At 38.4% G+C, this 25079-nt stretch overlaps 1 protein-coding gene across 1 annotated transcript in view; it reads right to left on the reverse strand.

Annotated features, from left to right (window-relative positions):
• The window catches only part of LOC101348940 (protoheme IX farnesyltransferase, mitochondrial), a 205594-nt gene that overhangs the window by 149059 nt on the left and 31456 nt on the right, over positions 1-25079 (reverse strand). Inside the window, exon 4 of the mRNA XM_004376188.3 lies at positions 4102-4226. Coding sequence (XP_004376245.1) covers positions 4102-4226 — 125 coding nt within the window. The remainder of the gene's footprint in view (positions 1-4101; positions 4227-25079) is intronic.

Below are 25079 nucleotides of genomic sequence, written 5' to 3' on the forward strand. Positions count from 1 at the left end.
GTTTTTATAAGAACTAGTAATCTAGTCTGAAGATACATTTATACTCTTAAGGTCAGACATTATATTTAATCCCCATTATTTTAAATTAGGATACAATGTCAGTAATATTAGAAGAGAGATCTTTATCCACATATCTTTAGCTAGCTGTTCAAGAAAATTATATATAGAACTGTTAAATCTTTCTTATTTAACTAGTGCCAGTAATATACACAATGGTATTTTCTAGATCATCAACCATAATTTTGCTAAAAGCAGTAAAATAATAATCTTAATTTTACTCAGATATATTAATGAAAATATTAGGATATTACATTAAACTTCTATTTCAGTGATAATTTTTTCTTTTAAACTAGCAGATAAATATCTTATAGTAGTAAAGAAACCTCAGTTAGAATAAAAGCTAAAACTATGTATTATCTAATATTTAAGGTTACACAGTACATTTTAAGGTATAAGAACACTCTGGATTACAAGTCTACATAAATCTTATTAACTACCAAATTTTCTCTTTTGTTTCATCCTATCTCTACACTCCATCATTCAAATCCTTTTCAATTTCTTTGTTCCTCCTGTGATCATTGTTTCCGGGAGAAATCTGGCATAGGATCTGAAGGAAATGCCAGAGTGAAATCTCCCTTAAGATTAATTACACAGGTAAGTAATTTCCCCTTCTTGCTAAAAAATATTTTCTAAAACTTCTTAGAAAATCAGTAAGGCAAGACTGGGTGGTCATGAAAATGTAAGTTTTTGGATTTACTTAATCACTTACACAGACATTTTAAAGGCCTGATATCTTGCTTAAAGCACTTTGGAGTTCCATCTGTAGTTAGAAATAGCAAGAGAAAAACAATTCTCAAAAGTTGGACTGGGTTAAGGAAGCATAGGCATAACAAATAACGTCTGCCTCACTGTTCATTCCCCCCCACCCCAACACATACCCCCCAATTCCTATTCTTTCAGTGTCTGGGAGCTCAGTGCGGAATTCAGAATCGTCAAATGACTCCAATTTTGAAGTATAAATATATACCAAGGCATCAAGCATTTCCACATTAAACTCAAAGCAATTTGTCACCAAAACAAAGACAGTGAGTATGTGATAAGGAAACGATACAGACTCCCAGGGATCCGCCACACAGTTGGCGTTTACATCGGCATCATCGCTCGTCAGCCAACCAAGATTCAATCTAACCCAGAAAACAAGGAGTGGGATCTGTGGTTCAGAACAGAGAAGCAACAGCTATGGGATTCCGAAGAACAAACTATCAGGAAAGGCGAAACATAACTGGGTTAAGACGAGATGAAGAAAAAAGGAAAGTTCAGGAAGAAGCTCACTCAGCCTGACCTTTACTAGGGTGGGGTGATAAGGAGACCAGTTGGAAGGCAAATGTCCCCAAACTACCTATCTCCCGTTTACCCACACAGGTGACCCAGAGAGCATAAACCAAGAGTCACAACTCAAAAAAGCCATACTGGTATATGTTCCATTATTTCCATTACAGTTGGCACCCCCCACCCCCCACATCTGCAGATTCAATCAACAGCGGATCAAAAATATTTGGAAAATAAGAAAGAAAAGTTCTAGAAAATAAAAACGAATTTGCCTCGTGCTTAGCACTATGCTGAATCCACGCAAATGAAGCGATGTGTAGGCATACCCTGCTGTAGCCTCCAGCCATTTCACAGATCCTCAGTCTCTCTCCAGCACTTGCTGTTTCAGCATCATTCGCCTTGCATCTTGTCATTGTTTCCTAAACAATACAGTTCTGCGTAACAACTACTTACACAGCATTTACATTGTACTAGGTAACGTAAGTAATCTAGAGATGATTTAAGGCATACAGGAAGGTGTGCGTAGTTATATGCAGATAGTATGCCATTTTATATAAGGGACTTGAGCATACTCAGATACCCAGGGACGACTGTATGTCTCAATTAAATGTCTGCTTTTGTAGATCTATCAACCTTTTCACCAGTATTTCTTTGATTTACCAGAACTGACAACATAACTCCACAATGTCTACCAAAGAGTAGAGAATTAATATTAAGTCTGTTGACCGTAAGGCATCACCACATATTTAGGTGTGAAAAATGTACATATAAATACACACTTGTAATGAATATATATACACATATTCACAAGCACACACACATTTTAGTTTGTAAACATAATCCAAGTCTCTTAGTACAGTGAGGAAAATAAACATTTTCCCTTCCCATTCTCTATTAAGTCCATAAATGGGGATAAATGAAAGATAACAAGATTCCGAAAAATGTGAAGGATGTAGGTTGGAAACAGACCAAACGTTTTCTATTAATAACGATAATAGCTAACATTAATTGTGTATTCATTTGTGTAGGACATACATGCTTTTAATCCTCCCGGTCTCATTAGAGACAGTCAGAGTACCATGCCCACTACGGTAACTTAAGCTCTAACACACAGCAGCTAGCTCAATCTGCCCCCATGCCAAATATGCTTCCTGCAGACTCAAAACAAAGCACCCATCTAAATTCATGGTCCTTTTGAAATTCCTAAAACTTGGTCTATATTCAGCTTCTCTCCATTTCTGCCAAAATAGAAACCATTCCCTTTTTTTCTTTCTCCAGATACTTTCTAGCTACAACTGACAGTGTTTTTGTTTTTGTTTCTTCCCCATAGTGAATTCTTGAACCACCTGTTTTGGGGATGGTGAGGCAGGAAAACCACTCCAACTCAGGGCAACTCTCTATTATATTTTATAACATTTTAGGATTTCTGAACCATTTGATATTTATTACTTTTTTTCCTGAACCCCCACATTTTTTATTTTAAATCTTTTCTTTGAATCTATATCATTTCGACAGAAGACCGCAGTTAGTACCTCAAGTGTCAATGCAGCTCCTCAATGTAAAGAAGGAGACTGAAAACTAGAATGTGCTCCTGGCTTCACTTTGTGACCTAGATCTATAACTTAATAAAGGTAATAATTAAAACACACACAACAACAACAACAGCTGAAAAACAGACTGAAAATAACCAAATAAAATTCATTTTACTTATACTGCTTTTTATTCAAATTGTCATTAAAAATATGTTCACAGTGAAACCATGCTTATTCTCTTAGTGAAGAAATATAGGCTGGGGTAGCAAAAGGAAGGAGCAACTTGGAAGAGATGGCATCTTGGTTTACAGAAGCAGACCATGCTTTTGGTAAAGTGGTAGCACTGTTTGAACTTCACTATAAGACTGTTCTGACATCAAAAATAGTAGCAGAAAAATAAGTCTTATTTAAAATAGGCTGATCCTTCCCCCCATGGTTAATACACTGTAGAAACACACTGATTTTAGGCATTATCAAACTAAAGCTCCCATATTTTGCAGACTATTTATTATATATTCGCTCAGCTGTTTTCCTGCTGGTAACCTGAATTCCTGTCTTAAAAACTGTGCCAACTCCTCTTGGGTGTTCTGGTGAGGAAAATGACTTTCCTTAAGTTTTAGCCAAGATTTTTTCACTGTAGTATCTTATGAAAAAGCCACAATGTTAAGGAAGACCGCAATGACCAGGCAGGGGAAAAATTTTAGAGAACTATTTTGATGTTTAAAATCATAGGGAAAAAAGCATATTAAAATAATATGCTAATTAGTTTTTAAAGTATTTTCTGATTCCATATACTAAGTTAACTGAATACTGGATTATGTTTATTTAAAATACATCCCACTAAGTGTAGTAGTGATTTTAAAATAAAATCAATCAAACCAAGGAAGGACCAGCACATATAACGACAAATTCAGGGAAAGGTACCTGAAAAGGACAGACAAGGATCTTGCTAGAGGAGAAAGTTAGGACAGTTCTAAAATACTTCTTGACCCAAGGATTCCGGGTTATGTGAAGCAGATACTGTATTGCTCTCTTACCTGAACATACCTGAAAGCCACTGACCTTAAAAGAAAAGACAGGTCAGTTATGTAATCACGAACCATAGAACATCCATTGTTGCAAGTTCACAGTGCTAATCCATCAATATATACTATTTTAGAAGGTCTTTTAAAATGTGACAATACTGCGATCCAGGAAAAAGTGGCAATGCCATAACCAAGCTGAAGAGTGACAAACTGACCTGGTTGATGGAGTTGGCGGCACAGGATGCAAGGCCCGTTCCAACGAGAGTGAGCAGAAAGCAGGGCAAGTCGAAAGGTCCCGGAGCCAAGGCAAATCCAGCTGACGTGGTACTTACCACCAGAGCTGCAACACAGACAGAGCCGATGCATCATTACCAGCACGTGCTCTGGACTGCAAGGGCCACAGAGACACAAACTACAGCCCAATCATCTCAAATGTGTTTTTCTAATTAGAAAAATTATGTGTTCATTACAAAAAAATGTTAATTTTCCTTTAACTCCATTATACTCAAGAATAAAAGAAAAAGTGGATATTCTGGATTCAATCATTCACTTATTTAGCAAACATTTACTGAATATCATGATCAGTACTGTGCTAGGTTCTAGGGATTGTAAGGGACAGAGACGTATGTGGTCTTATTCCTGCTCTTGGAGACCTCATGTGAAAGGGAGATGACAGACATACATTAACGACTACAACGTAAGGTAGCAAATAAGCAGGGTCTCAATCGTGGGATGAGCTCCAGACAACTGAGTGGAGAGCTACAACAACAGACGGATGGTCCTGGGGGCCAGAGGACGATGAGATGACTAAAGCGAGATGATAATCCTATTGCCACCCACAGGGACAAACAGACGAGGCAAGATGCAGAAGCAAGCGCGTGCAATTCAAACACCTACTAAGGCTGCTCCTTTTCTGTAGGTCCCGGTGCTTCCCTCGTGGAGGTTTACAGGAGCTGACAGGGCCACAGAGTGTCTAAGAGTGGTATGGACACAGGACTATAGAAATTCACTGGAAAAAGGATCACTCACTGGTGGGCTGATCTGAGACGGCTTCAAGAAGACGGCATTTAAATTAGACCTTCAGGAGGAGATGTAGGAGAAGGAAGAGAAGGGTGGTGTGGGCAACATTATAGGTAGATGGATAATTCCAAGAACAGGCAGAGGTAAAGAGGGCCAATGTCATGGTTTACAGGGGCAGAGTGTTTTTCAGAGACAATTTAAGAGGCTACACCAGTAATCCCCTGTGAATAATGATAGTCAAAGTGGGAACTGAATAGATACAAGGGATATTTTGATTGGAAAATTGTTAGGACTTGGTAATGTGAAAGGTAGGAAAACAAAATAAAACAAAAACAAGAAAAAATGAAAGGTACAGAGTGCTGCACCTGGGTAACACGGAGAATTAATTATAACATTAACAGAAGTAAGAAAATCAGGGGAAGAGGTGATGGAGCTAGCTGGTTTCAGGAAAATGGTGCTCTTGAGGAATCATGGAACATTCAGGTAGAAATATACAGTAAGAGGATGAGATGTGAAACTAGAGCTCAGGAGAGAGGCTGGGCTCAACACGAAGCCGTGGGAGCCATCTGCTGAGGCCACGCCTGTGCCTCAGGGAATGGATGAGATCACCAAAGGGACAGCAAGGGCGGTGGAAAAGATGGATATGAAAAAGGTCAGAACTTTACAAACGGGAGAAAAGGAAACAGTGAAAGATACAGAAAAAGAATATTTGGAGACAAGAATCAGGAGGATGTGGCATCAAATAAACATGTGAAGGAACATAGGAAGCAGGACGGGAAGACATCACTATTGACATCAATATGCGAATGCTAGAGAAACTGATAGTTCCACCTAATGGTCACGAATTGGTCGGCATATCCTTCAGTCTAGACTTATCAGACTTAAAAAAAGTCTTCGTAGTTCTATCATATGGATAATCTCCTTCTCTAATGTCTAGGCCAGACACAGGTTTCTTGATATTTCTATATTTCTTCTTCTGGGTTCAACAGTAATTTGCAAGGTGACTTAAGTGCATGTGCAGAGGCTGCCATCTTGAATTAGAAGTCTCTAGAGAGCATGTACTTTGGGCAAAAGGTCCTTTCCTTAACTCAGTGGTTCCCAAATTTGGTGTGCATCCAAATATCCTGGGGGAAGATTTACCTCCAGAAAAGAGGAGACAGGTTTAAGTAGAGAGAAGGAGGGCAAGGTTCAGGAATGAGGTTCAGATAGAGATGACGAGAAGACAAGGAGAAGATTAGGAGCTGAAGGCAAACAGGAGACTGCTGAGAAGTCAGAGACAGGAGCACATCCAGCAGAAAAGCAGGATGGTTTAAGCAAGGAGCGCTTCTAGGCCAGGAAGCATGCCCTGTCCCCTCTTACTGCCTCTGCTTCGGGGCCACAGGCAGCCCTGGCCCAGATAGGGTACAAGTCATAACACAATCTCACAGAAGGTGCATAACAGCAGCAAACAACCACACGGGGCAGGGGCAGCAATCAAAAATAGAATCACTTTTTCAAAGAAAACATTCTGAAAGAAATTTTTAGCTCTCTAATTCTGCAACAGCTTATGCCCAGAAGAAAACACCACGGTGATTCCATGCTTCGAAAACAGTAGTTGCAGGTATATATAAAAGAACATTTTACCCAACAGGGTAAAATACAACAGGGAAAGAACAACCTTTCATATAATAGTCCTTTTAGCCATACCTGCACACATTTAGTGACCATCAACGAAAACACCATTTTTAGAGCAAACAACAAAGCCCCTTTTATGATACTCAAATAGCATCCTTCTTTGAGGAGAGTTTCCTTCTTTACAGATATCACACCATAAATCATGAAACCCTGTGGATGGGCTGGTAAGTGTTATAGAACGAGAGTCATCTTGTTTTGCACAGCTCAACAGCTCTCCAGATGGGTTAGGAGATTCCTCACAGATTCCACAGTGTGTCAGTGACAAGCCAGGACTGGAAACAAATATCCTTAACACCCAGGCTACTTCTCAGTTCCACCAGAAAAATTCTACCACCCAAGAAGCAAGGTCGATGGTATCAGTGGGAGAATCTGAAGTGAAAGGGGACTATAGGTTTTTCCTTCTCAAAATGAAACTATGTAAATTGCTTCTATCCATAGAGTATATCAGTCAAAACAATTATTGACTAAACTGTAAGGCCTTGATTCTTAAACCAAAAGTAGACTGCACACAAACAACAGTTGTAGTTAGAAGAGCACATAAAATCCATTAGAGCTTTCTCAATACATAATAAGTAAAATCTAGAGTCTCTAAAATAAAGAACTACTATAGATATCTATAAATTAAACATCCAGACCAACATTCCATATTGTACTTTATAGACCAAAAAAAAAAAAAGAAAATCAATTACCACCATAGTGGACAAGACAGCACCATAACTATTGAACTCTCAAAATAAAAATGCTCTAAAAAGAAAAGTCACTTTGAAAAGGGTATGCAGTTACATGAAAGCAAAATTGTTAAGTATTCTGCCAGCTAAAGTCTAATTCAGAGGAGGAAGTATCTTGTTTTTCTTTTTATTCACCCCAGAGGTTAATCAGGTGATGAGCAATACAGAAAGCACATCCGTTTCTGACCGATGGGTCTGGTCTACTGGTAAACTGAGAAGACACAGATAGTGATTTGCAAAACACTGACAAAGGAAAAAGGACAATGTTTTAGGAAGACATAACAATGACTGAATCTGCAAAATGGAAATTTTGCCTAATTTAAAGATGCATAGACTGTAAGTGGTAATATATATAAACTATTACTTATTATTAGTTACTATTATAAAGGAGAAAACTTGAATTTTTATAACGCATTTCTAAAAAAGCTCAAAAGCTGACAAAGAATGTATTTATATGTACTTCATCGAAGCAATTAATTTAAAGAAAGAGAAAGGCAGAGAGGATTGATAAATTGTACAAGTAAAATTGACCAAAGCAATATTCTCATACAACACTGCCACGACTGTAATTAAGCTTTTCATTGATTTCCTGGGATTCATTACATGGAATCATTTTGCAACACCAGAATCTCATTAAAAGTGAATGTAATATATTCTTTCATTAATAACACTTGAAATTATATTTTATTTGGTAATCTCGTATTCTGTCCCTTCACAAATAAACATAAAATCAATGCTGCCAATGAAGCATGACTTATCCAATATGGGCCCAGAGGCGTTGCACTGCAGGCCCAGTGATGACTCTGGGGACTCAAGGAAGAGTAATTCCCACCCTACTGGATAGAACCTGGCCCATTCCCCACTCCTCAGTGGTGGCCAGCTAGCCAGAAAAATCCCAAGCTTCCCCATGAACAGAGATTCAGTAGCAGCCCTCACTATGACAATCCCGACTACTGGTCCAACCTTAGCACACATGCATCCCCATCAGTCAATCTCTTCTGCCTCATAAAGGCCTGACCTAAGAATGATCAGGCCACCTTCTTCCATGTCCCATCATAAACAGGATTCACCAAACACGGTCTCTTGTCTGACTGCCTTCTCCAGGGAGAAGTTCTTACTTACGTTCTCTATGATTTTAATAACATTTTTATTTTGAAAAAATCACAAACAGAATACAAAGAACTCTGTTTATCTTGAACTCTTTGAAAATAAATTGCCAACCTATCGCCCACAAATATGTTGGTGTGAATTTCCTACAAACAAGGACGTTCTCCTACATAATCATAATGCAACCATCAGATCTGGAAATTAACATGGCTGTCTTACTATCATCTAATTGACAGCCTCCATTTAAGTTTAACCGTATGTCCAATGTCCTTTGTAACTACAGGATTTAGTTTGGAATCACACCTTACGTTTAGTTGTTGTGTCCCTTTAGTCCCCGTCAGTGTGGAAGAGTTCCCCAGTCTTGCCTTACCTTTCATGATTTCAACACTTTTGAAAATTACAAAACAGTTATTTTGGAGCCCTGGTGGCATACTGGTTAAGAGCTCGGCTGCTAACCAAAAGGTCCACAGCTCTAATCTACGAAAGTGCTCCTTGGAAACCCCATAGGGCAGTTCTACTCTGCCCTATAAGATCGCTATGATTTTGAATAGACTCAATGGTAACGGGTTTAGTTTTTTTGGTTTTATTTTGAAGAGTGTCATACAATATTCATCTTTGGCAGGAATATCACAGGAGTAATGTAAGCCCTTCTCACTGCATCATATCAGGTGGCACGTAACTTTAATTTGACCCACTCCTGATGACGATCACTTTGGTCACTTGATTAAGATGGTATCTGCCAGCTTCCTCACTGTAAAGGTGCTCTTTTTCCTTTTGTTATTAACATTTCATAAGTAAGCACTTTGAAACCATGTAACTATCACATTCCTCATCAAATCTTTAACTATTAATTTGTATCTGTATGATTTCCATATTTCCTTTTTCCTAATGGGTTATAATCCATTACTATTATTTATTTTGATGCTCAAATTGTCACTGATTTGGCCAATGGGAGCACCTTAAAGCTGTCTTCTGTATCTTTTTAACAAAATTCCATTATTCTTTGGGCTCTTCGTTGTTTTTCAGCACAAGTTGTTGCAAGCTCATTTGTATTTTCTTTGCCCCAAAGAAAAGAATCAGCTACTTCTCCAAGAAGTCTTGGTTCCTTACTAAAGAATGATATTTAGAAACTATCGTCTGGGCACTAGGTGTTCTCATTGCTACTGGGCTGCTGCTACTCCCAGGCCCTCTTGATGGACACTTATTTACATTTGTTTTTATTTCATTCTTTCTTTATATATATATATATATATAATCAATACCTACAATTCCAATTCTACACGACAAGTTTCTTGCTTTCCATCATATTTATTACTTCCTTGACGATGAGAAGCCTATCTGTTTTCTTGATACATTTTTTCATTTGATCAATTCCCTGCATGCAATCAATCTTCCATGTCCACTCCACTCTCCCCCCACCTCACATGCCCTCTGCACCACACTCAGGCACTGGTCCCCTCTTTACCTTGCCCACACTCTGACTCTCCACACTGGGCCATCTCTAAGCACAGACACCTGCCTCGCCCCTCTGGCTCTGACTCCTCATGCCAGGCTGCCCTGTCCCCCACCCCTACCCTCTGCCCTCCCACCCTGCTGATGCCCCACTCCAGGCTGCCCCTCCATGGGATGTCCTTTTCACCCTGCTCAGGCTCCGACTCTCCACCCTGGGCCGTCCGCCCTCCTCCACCAGGTTTAGGAAGCTTCCTCACCACACCTGGGCTCTGACAGCTCCTGACGGGGCTTGTCTCTTCCTCAGGTTTTAGGGGAGTCATCATTCTATGTTCTTTATTCTCAAGACAGACCAAGACCCAATCCACTCCCTCTGAAAAGGTTTTGCTGTCCCCATTTGGTGTTATCTGCCAGTTCCTGGTTATTCAGATAATATGCTAACCATCAAACTTCAAGTATCTATAAAGGCTGAAGAAAGTCATACTGTGGACCACTGAAGAATATACTGGATATAAAGTCTGAAATCACATTACAAAGGACATTAACATCTGGTCTATATAAGATTTGGATTTTATTCTGTAGGAAACTAGAAACATAAAGGAAATTAAAAGATATACTGTGTGGTAGGCAGAATTCTAAGATTCCCTCAAGACTCCCAGGCCCTGATGTGCATACATCTTTCCCCAGTTAGTAAATCACATGCTAATCTAGGTACTGCTGTAAAGAGATTTTGCAGATGTAAATCAGCTGACCTTAAGAGCATGTTTAAGGAGGAGGAAGTTACTGGCATGGAAGAAAGCAACAACCCTGTGGTGAACTGCCCAAGAGGCCCACCTAGCAAAGAACTGCGGGCGGCCTCTAGGAGCTAAGAGTCGTCCTCAGCTGACAGCCAGATGGAAAATGGGAGCCTGAGTCCTAGAGCCACAAGGAAATGAATTCTGCCAACTACCAGTGAGCCCGGAAGAGGACGCAGAACCCCAGAGGACAACTACAGCCCCCGCCAACACCTCCATTTCGGCACGCTGAGACCCTGAGCAAAGAATCCAGCCATGCTGTGCTCAGACTTCTGACCTACAGAAACTGTGAAATAATACATTTATATTGTTTTAGGCCACTAAGTTTGTGGTAATTTGTAACACAGTAAGAAAAAACTAATACAAATTGTAGTGAGGGTGGCATTTAAGAAAGACTAGTCTACCAGCAACACAGAGGATTGACTAGAAAGGAGAAAACTCAGGGATCCATTAGAGGCCATTGTAGTGCACCGAGTGTGAAGTAATCAGGGCCAAAAAAGATGGCAGTGGTGTAAGCAGGTTTACACAGATTTTTGTTGAAGGTGGTAATGTGAGATTTCATCACTGAACAAACCTAAGAGTAAACAGCAAAGGACCTAAACATAATTCAGCAACTCAAAAAATAATGAAGTCTTAAAAGGTCAAAGGGAACTTATAGTCAACTAATTTAACATCAATCCTGATGTGAGAATCCTCTCTACAACATTTCAGACGGCGCTGTCTCTGAATCTGGTAACAGGAAGCTATTTCTCCCTGGGTAAGGCTTTCGGTCAGAGAACAGCTCTCGGTGTTACACAGCTCCCTCACAAACCAAGTTAGAATTCACTTCCTTGAAAGACCCACGTATCAATGTAATTTCTGTCTTCTGGAGCAATACTGAGGGAGCCCTTCTGGCACAGTGGTTAAAGTGCTCGGCTGCTAACCAAAAGTTTGGCGGTTAGAACCCACCAGCAGCTCCGCAGGAGAAAGTTGTGGCAGTCTGCGTCCGTAAAGATTTATAGCCTTGGAAACCCTTTGGGGCAGTTCTGCTCTGTCCTGTAGGGTTGCTAGGAGTTGGAACTGAATCGACGGCAGTTGAGTTTTTGGTTTGGTTGGAGCAACACTGGACTTTTTCTTTCTTAGCACAACGCTTCAATCATGCAAATGCAATTATTCCCACAGTATCTGCTTCTCCAAGCTAACTATCCCTAGTAACCAACCATTCTGGACTTCTAGACCCCTGTCCACTCTGACAGCTTCTAGTGGCACAAGTTTTTCACTGGATCAAAAGCACTCAGCACAGTGCCTGGCAAACGTTGTTGCTGTTAGCTGCTGTGGAGTTGGCCCCTGAGTCACCACGAATCCCTGCACAACACAATAAAATGCTGCCTAGTCCTGCGCCGTCCCCATAATCGGCTGCAGATTGAACCATTGTGGTCCACAGGGTTTGCACTGGTTGGTTTTTGGAAGGAGATCACCAGGCCTTCTTCCTAATCCATTTTACTCTGGAAGCTTTGCCGAAACCTGTTCAGCACCATAGCAGCATATAAGCCTCCACTGACAGATGGGTGGTGGCTGTGCATGAGGTGCTTTGGCTAAGCATCAAACCTGGGTCTCCCGCATGGATGGTGAGAATTCTACTGCTGAACCCCCAATGGATTGCTTGGCAGATACTAAGGGCTTAAAAAGTGGTGCTAGCGGTAATTATTAAAATGTGGTTCGTATATAATTCTAGATGACGGATTTCTTGGGTCACTAAGTGCAGACTTTACATTTCAAAGCAGCACGAAAAGGAACTTAGAGAAACAACAAATCACTTCATCCAAAGCCCCACGTGCCTCTGTATCATATGTAAGTTATCTCTCTGTCTCCTCTTAGGTGAGTGACCACATGGCAGCTATTCTATAGCAGGCTTCTAATAAATGTAGACTAAAAATGACAATGAGGAAATGAAATTAACATTTGTGAAGGACTCTGCAGTTCTAAAGGGCCTTTAGATTTATTTAATCTCAAAAATACTACATTTCATAGTAGGGTGTGTATACTTCAGGGGTATGGAAAAAAATATGTTTTATTTATACTTGATTTTTAAATTCCTTCCTATAAAACACATTTTTGTGTCTTATAATGACTATAATACATTAATATTAAAGTACATGAATTTTATTTACAAATAACTATGAATTCATATATTATATATTCATATATAATAGTATAAATACTACAAAAATACATATTGAAAAAAAACAAAAACAAAGCCGTTGCTGTTGAGTCAACTGAGACTCATGGTGACCCTATGTGTTACAGAGCAGAACTGCTCCACAGGGTTTTCAATGGCTGTAATCTTACAGAATCTGGAAATTATCAACCAATATCATTAATATCACACACAAGTAAAATTTTGTTGAAGATTATTTATAAACAGTTACAGCAGTACATCGAAAGGAAACTGCCAGAAATTCAAACTGAATTCAGAACAGGACGTAGAATGAGGGATATCATTGCTGATTTGAGATGGATCTTGGCTGAAAGCAGAGAATACCAGAAAGATGTTTACCTATGTTTTACTGACTATGCAAAGGCATTCAACTGTGTAGATCATAACAAATTATGGATAACACTGCAAAGAATGGGAATTCCAGAACCCTGAATTGTGCTCATGAGGAACCTATACAAAGACTAAGAGGCAGTCCTTCGAACAGAACAAGAGGATACTGCGTGGTTTAAAATCACGGAAGGTGTGCGTCAGGGCTGTATCCTTTCACCATACTTATTCAATCTTTATGCTGAGTAAATAATCCAAGAAGCTGGACTATATGAAGAAGAACGGGGCACCAGGATTGGAGGAAGACTCATTAACAACCTGCAATATGCAGATGACACAACCTTGCTTATTGAAAGCAAACAGAACTTGAAGCACTTACTGATGCAGATCAAAGACCACAGCCTTCAGCATGGATTACACCTCAACATAAAGAAAACAAAAATCCTCACAACTGGACCAATAAGCAACATCATGATAAATGGAGAAAAGATTAAAGTTGTCAAGGATTTCATTTACTTCGATCCTCAATCAACGTCCATGGAAGCAGCAGTCAAGAAATCAAACGATGCATTGCATTGGGCAAATCTGCTGCAAAGACCTCTTTAAAGTGTTAAAAAGCAAAGATGTCACTTTAAGGACTAAGATGCACCTGACCCAAGCCATGGTGTTTTCAATCGCCTCATATGCATGCGAAAGCTGGGCAATGAATAAGGAAGACTGAAGAATTGATACCTTTGAATTATGGTGTTGGCAAAGAATACTGAATATACTATGGCCTGCCAGAAGAACAAACAAATTTGTCTTGGAAGAAGTTCAGCCAGAATGCTCCTTAGAACTAACGATGGCGAGACTTCATCTCATGTATTTTGGACATGTTATCAGGAGGGACCAGTCCCTGGAGGAGGACATCATGCTTGGTAAAGTAAAAGGTCAGCAAAAAAGAGGAAGACCCGCAAGAGATGGATTGACACAGTGGCTGTAACAACTAGCTCAAGCACAGCAACGATGCTAAAGATGGTGCAGGACCGGACAGTGTTTCGTTGTGTTGTACATAGGGTCACTATGAGTTGGAACCAACTTGATGGCACCTAACAACAACAACAATCTTACAGAAGTAGATTGCCAGGCCTTTCTTCTGTGATGCTGCTGGATGAATTTGAACCACCAACCTTTCAGTTAGTAGCCTGGAGTGAACCGTTTACACCACCCAGAGACCTAAATATAAATATATGTGCACTTAAGATTTTTTTTTAACTGATAAATTACATGATTAACTCTGGAGATAAAATAAACAGCAAAGCAAGCAATGGTAGGTATTAACATCTGATATTATATAGAGAGAACTACTTGGAAATCAGTGGTAGTAGTCAACTCAATCCAGGGTCTAATCAAGAGTAGCATGGTTTATTTGCAATATTTAGCTCTCTGCTTTATACAGTACTCTTTAACAAGTACTCCAAACATTCAACTAAGTGAAGAGAAGACACAGATACACACACACACACACACACAATCACCTAGCCAGGCAATAACAATCATAAACCAAGCAATTCAAGTTTTAGTGACATTGTATCCCTGGTATACAATCCATGATACTGTTTCTTACTCCACAGGTTTTAGGGGAATTGGAAGGAGCTACAGAGGTGGAAGCCCAAGACTGGGGCTGGGAAAAAGAAGCTCCAATGCATATGTTGCTGCTTTTGCAGCAGACGGAGATTTAATTGTCCAGGCTTTGCCAGAGTCAGTGGGCAACTTTAGCCAGTTTCTCAAATGCTAACCTCGCAGTACACTTCCCAGAGCAGTAATGGACCACTTGAAAGGTTTTGCTTTTTCCAATATGCAAGAGGCTTCCTTAGAGAAGTGACTTCATCAATGATGATTTAAAAAAAAAAAAAAGAAAAAAAGCTCAATACTGAGAATCATTGGCTTCTGAGTATAAGCAACAATGGATACATTTTATTTCCTTTCTAAGATCGTCAATTAAATATAACGAAAAGGATTATGTCCAAAAACTGGTCATCTAAATCCTGCTTTCTTCTTATATCTATCTTTTACTGCCCCCAAAGAGTTAAGTGAAAAGCAAAATTTCAATAAATCAATGGGGATAATTATCAATAATGATAAAAGATTTTATAAAACGATTAAACCTACTGGCTAAATGAGATTTTGAGATTCTGTATAGATTTCAAATTATCCTTGTGATCTATTATATCTCATTATCCTTGATAGCAGATACCATGCAATATTGTAATCCAAATCCCAGACCTGAGATATACTCGCTTTAAAGCTCTTTAATGTACAAAGCTGACAGAGTAGACAGTTAATGAATTTGTATGTGGCTTTCCTTACGTGTGTCCAACTAATGGGATATGTTTTTGTTAACAGATTTCAAAGTTCAAAATTACTGTATTTTTGTGCAAATAATGCTCATGTTATACTTTTTTTTACCAACCGAGCAACCTCCTCGTGTGTTATTTTCCTAGGCGCACTATGCACATTTTATGTGTGGGCGCATTACTTACGTGGGCGCATTATTTGCGAAAAATAGGTATATAACTTAGATAAGAGGCAGTAGTTAAGTCTTTTCTGATTTTCAAATGAGAGTGCTTTTTTTACGAAGCTTTATTTATAATTTCCTTCTCCATCTTCATTTCTATTAGCACCTTAAGCTTCAAATGGTTGAATTTCTAATTTAAGTAAAATTTTTTAGGCTTCACAGCTTGGCAGCATTCTGTGAAGCTCCTAACACAGTCATCTTACCAACACAGATATCAAAGAAGGTGGTAATTCTTATGCTTATTGTTAAATTTAGATGAAAAGTTAATTGATGAGAGACAGAGTATTTTCTTCTCAGCCACATTAAAGGATAGCAATCAGGGGTAACTGATTACAAACCATAACCACTTCTAGTTAAAAGATAAGACTTTTACAAAGATTTTTAATAACACAGCTGCAAAACTAAGAGGAAACCCTGGTGGCACAGTGGTTAAGAGCTACGGCTGCTAACCAAAACGTCGGCAGTTCAAATCCACCAGTCGCTCCTTGGAAACTCTATATGGGGCAGTTCTAGTCTGCCCTATAGGGGCACTATGAGTCGAAATCGATTGGCTGGCAATGGGTATGGCGAAGCTAAGAACTTATCAGGGCTTCCTGTTTTCCTGTGTCCTTTTTTTCATACACTTAATGACCAAAGCTGGTCTGAAAGTCTTAAGACCAAATTAAAACGCATGACTTCAAATGTACTGAGCAACGTTACAACCAAAATGAAACATTTAAGTATGTCACCAAGGCAATTCACATAAAGCATTTGGTTTGCATTTACAGTTAGCACTCCGAAAACGGAAATGAAATACCTATCAGGTCTGATTCAGTAAGTACAGACATAAAAGCTGTTTATATGTAAGTTAATTATCCAGCACTGAGTGAGACCTAAAGTTGTCCTTTCAGTTACAGTTTTTCCTTGAACCATCTAAGCTTTTCTACTTTGCCATTCTATTCTTAGTTTTTCTTTTTTTCCTTTTCAATAAAAAAAAAAAAAAAACACATCTTCTCAATATACTCAATAACCAACATTTTACAACTTTTAAATTAACTAAAAAACTTTTCTCTCAAACTTTTAAGAGGAAGAAGCCCAGGTCTTTTAAAAAATGAGTTTGGCAAGGAGGAATTATTAGTCGGAACACTTCTCAGTAAAATAACAAAGCTTTATCTCAGTTTCATATCAAAATTATAAGTACCATTATCCAGAAAGCAGATTTTTTACAAACATTTAAAATAATAAAGAATTAAGATTAAGCCTTCATGTCAAATATCTTTCTGATTTTGATAGCATTTAGTATTTACACATTTGACTACTTTACAAAACACATGTAGTAAGTCAGTAAAATGGGTCTACTCACTTGCTCTTTATATCCAAACCTAAACAGAGACATATGCTAATGTTTTAGATTACCAACAACTGGAAAAATTTCCTTTATGGTGTTGTTCCTCTAAGTGAAACTGACAAGCAATAGCAACTGATTCAGTAAATGCTCCTTGATAATATTTATGCTCACTACATATCTGAAAAAAGAAATCTCTTAGCTGGAGACAAAATCATTTAGAACAAAACAAGGAAAAGTCTTTGAGGATCCCTCTAAGCTTCAAGAGATACAGCTTTTACAAATTCAGTGAACTTTGAGAGAAACAAGGTAGTTACGCTGAGTACAAAACAAGCAGATTAAAAATGTCAGGATGCAACGAGAGCAGGTGAAAGAGCCACCAAAAAGCAGACAGAGCTCAGCAGCCTACAGTTGTCTGGTTCAGGTGTCCAGGTTCAGTCATCGCTAAGCACCAAGCTACTTCAGTATAGTACAATTGAATATCTGTAACCAAGAGGCTAAGCTGTTCAAAATCTGCAAATGGTCAACAGAGTTCATGAAACATTTTTTTTTTTCTCACTGCGCTACTATTTTCTGAACACCTATCACGTGCAAGGCACTGACTGAGCTAGGCACAGGAACACAATGGTCCACTAGACACGCGCTGATGAAGATTCAGAAAGTAAAGGGGCATTACAACACAAAGCGATACTGATTCAGTGGGGGAAGTCATGGATGCTGTGAAGAATACAGAACGGTTTCCTAACATATAAGCTTCCCAGAAATGATGACAAAGCTGAAGACTGAAACGTAAGCAGGAGTTAGCCTGGTGAGCAGGGAAGAGTGTGGCGTCTAAGTGTTTGAGGGAGAAGGAATGGCATGCACAAAAGTCATAGGGTCAGAGTGCTCTAAATAAACATTCACTCCCCATGCGACAGCTAATATATCTCAGTGTAAATACACATAAAAATGTGCTCCTGTATCTTTTAAAAGCTCATTGATATGACAGAATCTCTTTTCATCCTTAGTCTCCAAATTCACTATCCCTCTTCTAATCTGATAGAAAAATAATAAAATTATTGGTAAAGTTAAAATTTTAGAAAGGTTTTTCAAAATAAGGTTAGGTAAAAGTATTTCTTTTTAATACTTAAAGAAATAACTTTGTAACATCCTTTTAAAATTCATTTCTGTAAATGGTTCATTCCTTAATCTTAATAAATGAGATGCTACCATGCTTTGCTTTGCACTGGAAACCAAGCTCTTGGTAATACACCTACTCCTCACTTATCGACTATCTCGTTATCCGACATTTCACATTTACAACAATAGTAAAAAATCTACTATCAAACTATCCTGCACATTAACGACATACGTTTGGCAGTAACGAACGCCGAGGTGTAACGCGAGAGTAATGCTAGCTATGATGGTTAAGATTATGTGTCAACTTGGTGGACCATCATTCTCAGTGGTTTGGCAGTTACATAATGACAGTCATCCTCCATTTCTGCATAATGCTGATTCCTGCATAATGACCTGGTCTTTGAAACTTAACCATGTCAATAAGTGAGGGTGGATGTACCCCAAAATGGTAATTAAGCATCCGAGGAAGCCTGACCTGCAGTGTTGAGAAATAATCCTTTGGTCCCCGATAGTGATTCAGACAACACACCCTTTGCAAAGTAAGAGGGAGATCTGCTTAGACTTGCAGAGACAGAAGATCTAAGAGGATCCTCAAGTTTCAGGTGATAGTGCCACCCACTGCTCAGGTGAGAGAGAACAGGTGGAGGAAGAGAAAAGGCAATGACAGGTGAGAATTCAGGTAAACTGGATTAGCAGAAAGTTGGAGGATTTCCCACTTATAGCAACTAAACCTGTATTTTTGTGTGAAATGGTGTTATGAATTGAATTATGTCCCCCCAAAATATGTGTTGTAAATCCTAATCTCTGTGCCTGTGGTTATAATTCCATTTGGGAATGGGCTATCTTTGTTATGTTAATGAGGCAGGGCAAGTGTAGCCTGTATTTTGAGTCAGTCACTTTTGGGGTATAAAAAGAAATTAACAAGCTAGCAGAGAGAGCTGGTTGGGGAAGATAGATGTCAAGACACATGGAGATGTCCGAGGAACCAGGAGGCATAAGCTGAGGAGACAAGGACCTTCCTCCAGAGCCGACACAGAAAGCCTTTTCCTTAAGCCTTTTCCTGGCGCTCTGAATTTGAACTTCCAGCCTCCTAAACTGTGAGAGAATAAGTTTCTCTTTGTCAAAGCCATCATCCACTTGCAGTATTTCTGTTATAGCAGCACTAGATGACTAAGACAAATTGGAAGCAAGGTAGTTTGCCGAGAGAGAAAGGGGAACAAGAGGAATGTGTTGAATGGGTTCTCTCCAGATAAGAAAGTGTGTCTCAAAGTACATTCTGGAGACCAGCTGCATAAAGTTCATCTGTTAAAATACAGATTCCTAGGTCACACCCTACACCTGGAGTGAAGGAATTTGTGGAAATGAGGCCCAGAAATTTGCATTATAACAATCACCCCAAGTATCTCAGCCGGCAACGGGTTTGGTTTTTTTTTTTAATTTAAGTTGCTGTTTTTTCAAGTTTTCATTTATGTGCAGCTCAGCCCATTCTCAATTCATTGTTTTCTCTTTTCTTTAAACTTGTCAATATTTTCTGACAGTGATAAAAATCCTCAAAGACATTTATCTTCAGATTACCCTAGCATCCACACAGCATCTTACACGTATCAGTTCATTCAACATCAGATTGAATTTAAGACAATTACATTTCATCTTAACAACAGAATCATCTGAAAACAAAGAAGTCTAGGTAAATATACTTGTTACCTAATTCAGAACAGGGGCATTGGGAGGCAGCTGCATCACAGCCAGATGAGAGAGAGGCTGGAGTGGCCAAACCAAAAAGAAAGCAGGGCGCGCCTTGACATAAATTCTCCCTGACACAAGGCAGAAAACTTCTCTGAGAAACGTAATCCGGGGCAGCAGCCCACCCACTACCACTGCACCCTCATTTCTTCAGGTCACAGGGCTGTTATACTAGTAATATAAACTGATAGCATCCATTGCTTTAGCTTAAAATGCAAGAGGAAAGTCCAACAACAGCAAGTTGGTGGCAAGGAGTAAGTCAACCACTCATTCATTCAACCAACATACGAGTACCAGCACTGTTCTAGGCATGGAGGATGTAACAGTGAGCAAACAAACAAAATGTCCTGTCCTCATGGAGCTTACATTTTTTAGGGGCCTAACTTGTCTTCAAACCCTGGTGGTGCAGTAGTTAAGTGCTTGGCTGCTAACCGGAAGGCTGGATGTTCAAACTCACAAGCTGCTCCAAGGGAGAAAAATGTGGCGGACTGCTTTTGTAAAGATTTACAGCCCTGGAAACCTTAGGACAGTTCTACTCTGTCCTACAGGGATGTATGAATCGGAATCAACTCCATGGCAATGGGTTTGGTTTTGGAACTTGTCTTCATTCAGAAATGAATAAAGATGAAGAGATGTAAAATGAGTCCAGTGTAAGACTCATTAAAGGCTTCCATAACATAGAAGAAAAAACTAGCATGGAAGAAAAAGAGGTTGAATGCATTTCTGAAAAAGATGCACCACAGAACCACTAGACTCTAAGCTCTCCATAAAGAGTAAGACCCCTGAGGGCAGGGACGGGTCAGCTCTACCTCATTCTACCTACAACACTTAGAAGAATACTTGGAACATAACAGGCACTCAATAAATAGCAACTTAATGAGTAGAAAAAACAAATTTGTACACTCTAGAAAAAACAAACCCTATGAAATACAGTGGGTTAAGAAAGGATGTAAAGAAACAAAAACTGCCATTGCAGAATGTTAACAAGAAGTATAAAAAGTAACATGAGAAGTAATAAAAAGTAGGCAGCATAAAATCAAATCAGTGCTGTACAGAACAAATCTTACAGGATCCGTCAGGATGATGTGGAAATGATGTGAAGAAAGCAACTGGAGAGAGGATAATAAATTGGCAATTACACCAGAAAATGAAATAATTGGCATAAATATGAAAGGGAGATAACCTGATCAATATTCGATTGGCTCTCTGAAAAAAAGTACTTTAAGATACCCAGAAATTAACCTATCAGTGAATGCATAATATCTCTCTAAAGAAACCCATAAGACTTAACAGGAATGAAAGAAGACTTAGATAAATGAAGAGGATGTGAGCATCTTAATCCATCCCCAAATTAATCTGTCAACATGTTGAAATTCCAATTAAAATACTAACAGATTGTTTTGTTTTGTGGGGAGGAGAGATTGAGGTTTTCCCAGAGATAGAACTTCAAAAATTCTCAAATTTGTGAAAATGACATTCAAACACTGGTTAATGACTTATTAAAATATGGTTATATCTCTACCTCATACTATTCACCAAACACATCTGATATAAATAAAAAGTTTAAAGTAAAATCATAAAAACAGAAGATTAAAAATATAAATGATTACAAAATCTTGGCATGGGAGAGCCTGAGTATGACACAAAAACCAGAAACCAGATATGAAAAGGCTAACAGATTTGATTACATAAAAGTCACTTCTGCACTTCAAAAAAAAGAAAACAAAAGGCGAACAACAAATACATCACATTTAAAACAGACACATATAATAGATTCAGTTCTTCAGTATAATAAACAAAGACAAGTAGAGGAGAAGAATGGCTGCAAAGCAAACAGGCCATTCACAAAAAAACACAAATCACTAATCAACATACGAAAAATACAATACCTCATCGGTAATTTTAAGTGCAAAATTAATTTCAACAATTAAACTGATAGAGTTATTCAGAAAAATATATTATTATTTATCATTGGTCAAAGTATGGTGAATTAGCATAAACTGGTAAAACCTTTCTTAAGGGAAATTTGCCAATGAAAATCAAAAGCTTTAAAAGTATTTGACCCTGCAAAGCCACTTGCACATCCTTATCCTATGAAAATGATCAGAGATTTAACTTCAAAGATACTCATTTACAGCACTATTTGTAATATAAAAAGTAACATAACCTAATAGAAGAACAGTAAATAAATTAGGGTATAATTGCACTGGCAGGCTATCTATCCATTGAAAGCAATGATGTACTTCTAAGGATCTAACCTTCAAAAATAAGTGTATACAAGGACATATATATCATGATATTAAAAATCATTTAATAGACTTTATCTTTTAAAGCAGTTTTAATTTTACCGAAAATTGTGCATAAAATACAGAGTTCCTATACGTCCCTCTTCACCCCCAACTGTTTCTCCTATTATAAACGTCCTACATTCCTGTGGTATGTTTGTTATAACTGATGAACCAATAGTGATACATTATTATTAACTGAAGTCCATAGTTTACATTAGAAACAAAAAACCCAAACTCTTTGCCCTCGAGTCTATTCCAACTCATGGCAACCTTAAATGCATGACAAAGAAGAAGTACTGCATAGGAGTTTCTTGGTTGTCATCTTTACAGAGGCAGATTACCAGGACTTTCTTTGGCAGTGCCCCTGGGTGGGTTTGAACCACCAACCTTTAGGTTAGCAGCGACCAAATGTTGGTGAGGATGTGGAGCAACAGGAACCGCCATTCATTACTGGTGGAAATGCAGAATGGACAACCACTGTGGAAGACAGTCTGGCAGTTTCTCATGAAGCTAAACATAGGCTTACCATATGATCTAGCAATCATGCTTCTAGGTATTTAACCAAATGAGATGAAAATTATGCCACATAAAAACATGTGCGTGAATGTTTATAGCAGTTTTGTTCATAATTGCCCAAGACTGGAAGCAAAGAAGATGTCCTTCAACAGGTGAATGGATAGATAGTAAATTGTGGTACATTCGTACGACGGAGTACGATTTAATGATAAAAGGAAATGAGCTATCAAGCCATGAGAAGACATAGAGGAAACGTCAATGCACACTGCTAAGTGAAAGAAGCTACATACTGTATGATTCCAACTAATATGACATTCTGGAAAACACAAAGCTATAGAGACAGTGAAAAAAATCAGTGGTTGCTAGGGGTTACAGGGGGTGGGGGGAGGGATAAATGCAGAACAGAGGGCATTTTTAGGGCAGTAAAACTATTCTGTATGATATTGTTAATGGTGGACATGTAACAGTACACATTTGTTAAAACCATAGGACTGTACAACACAAATTGTGAACCCCAGCCATTCTAAGAGGTGTGTAATAGTATCTCACTGCTGTTTTGATTTGCAATTCTCTAATAAGTCAGACTCGACTCGACAGCAACAGGTTTGGTTTTATTTTCGTAATGACATATGATGTTGAGCATTTTTTCATGTGCTTATTTGTCATCTGAATATTTTCTTTGGTTTCTATTCAGATCTACTGGCTGTTTTATAATTGGGTTGTTTGTTTCCTTATTGTGGAGTTTTAAAAGTTTTTTGCATATTTTGGATACAAGACCTTTATCAGGTATGCGTTTTGTAAATTTAAAAAACCATTATTTTTAATAGCAAAAAGTCAGAGACTACCTAAATATCTATTAATAAGGAAATGGTTAAATAGATTAATCATACACACACTATAGAATACTAAAACTTGAACGAAACCCCTTGCTATCAAGTCGATTCCAACTCATAGCAACAATATTAGCAACCTTTAAAAAAAGGAAATATGTTTAATTGTATTGATGAGTAAGTATAACTCTGCAATACAATATTTAGGGAAGAAAGCAAACAAACAATGTGTAATATGACCCCATTTTTTTTTTTTTATATATTTTATTGTACTTCAGGTGAAGGCTTACAGAACAAATAGTTTCTCATGAAACGGTAGTACACATGTTGTTTAATGACATTGGTTAACAACCCCACAACATTTTAACCCTCTAAATTCTCAACATTTTTTTCTTTTTTTTGGTGAAAATACACATAGCCAAAGATACACCGTTTCAAAAATTTCTACATACACAGTTCAGTGACATTGACTACACTCTTCGAATTGTGCTGTTATTCTCACTTAAGATGAAGGCTTACAGAACAAAATAGTTTCTCATTTAACAGTTACTACAAATGTTGCCCTATGACAATGGTTAACAATCTCACAACACATCAACAATATCCTTACTCAACCTTGGGTTCCCTATCACCAGCTTCCTTGTCCCCTTCTGCTTTCTGGCCCTTGTCACTGGACTCCTGTACCTCGTTAGTCTCATTTGGTTTTACGGGGCTGTCTACTCCCAGGCTGAACAGTGAACCTCGGAGGTAATTTCACCACTGAGCTAAAAGGGTGTCTGGGGGCCATACTCTCGAGGTTTCTCCAGTCTCCTTTAGGCCAGTAAATCTGGTCTTTTTTTTGTGAGTTAGAATTATGCTCTACATCCTTCTCCAGCTCTGTCCAGAACCCTCTGTTGTGATCCTGGTCAGAGCAGTCAGTGGTGGTAGCCGGGCACCATCTAGCTGTACTAGACTCAGTCCGGTGGAGGCCTTGGTAGCTGTGGACAATTAGTCCTTTGGACTAATCTTTTCCTTGTATCCTGTTCTCTTCATTCTCCCTTGCTCCCGAAGGGATGAGACCAGTATGACCCCATTTTTATAAAACAAACAACAAAAATTATATATTACCTGTATTCTCATAATACACTCAGAACAATTTTCTGAGGTAGCACTATGCCCATTTTACAGATGAAGAAATCAAGGCTTAGATACTTGAAATAATGTACCTGTGATCACAAAGTTAATGAATGGTAGACAGTCTGACTCCAGAGTCACAACACAGACTGTACAGAGAAAAAGGCTGAAAAGCTGAATGTAAAGAACTGGTTACTGCACAGCCTGGAGGGTCTCTGTATATTACTATGAGCTTTGGTTTAACGCTTACTATTTTTAAAATTAAAAAAAGAAAAGTCACCAAAAATATAGGATAGGCATATTTACACAAAAAGATACATGAAGAAAATAAACTTTTAAAAAATTATGAAAAGGATTTACATTATGAACTTCCATTTGTTTAAAAAGCAAAAATATATGAATATGGA

Source organism: Trichechus manatus, unplaced genomic scaffold (assembly GCF_000243295.1).
Source record: "Trichechus manatus latirostris isolate Lorelei unplaced genomic scaffold, TriManLat1.0 scaffold00040, whole genome shotgun sequence".
Taxonomy (NCBI): Eukaryota; Metazoa; Chordata; class Mammalia; order Sirenia; family Trichechidae; genus Trichechus; species Trichechus manatus.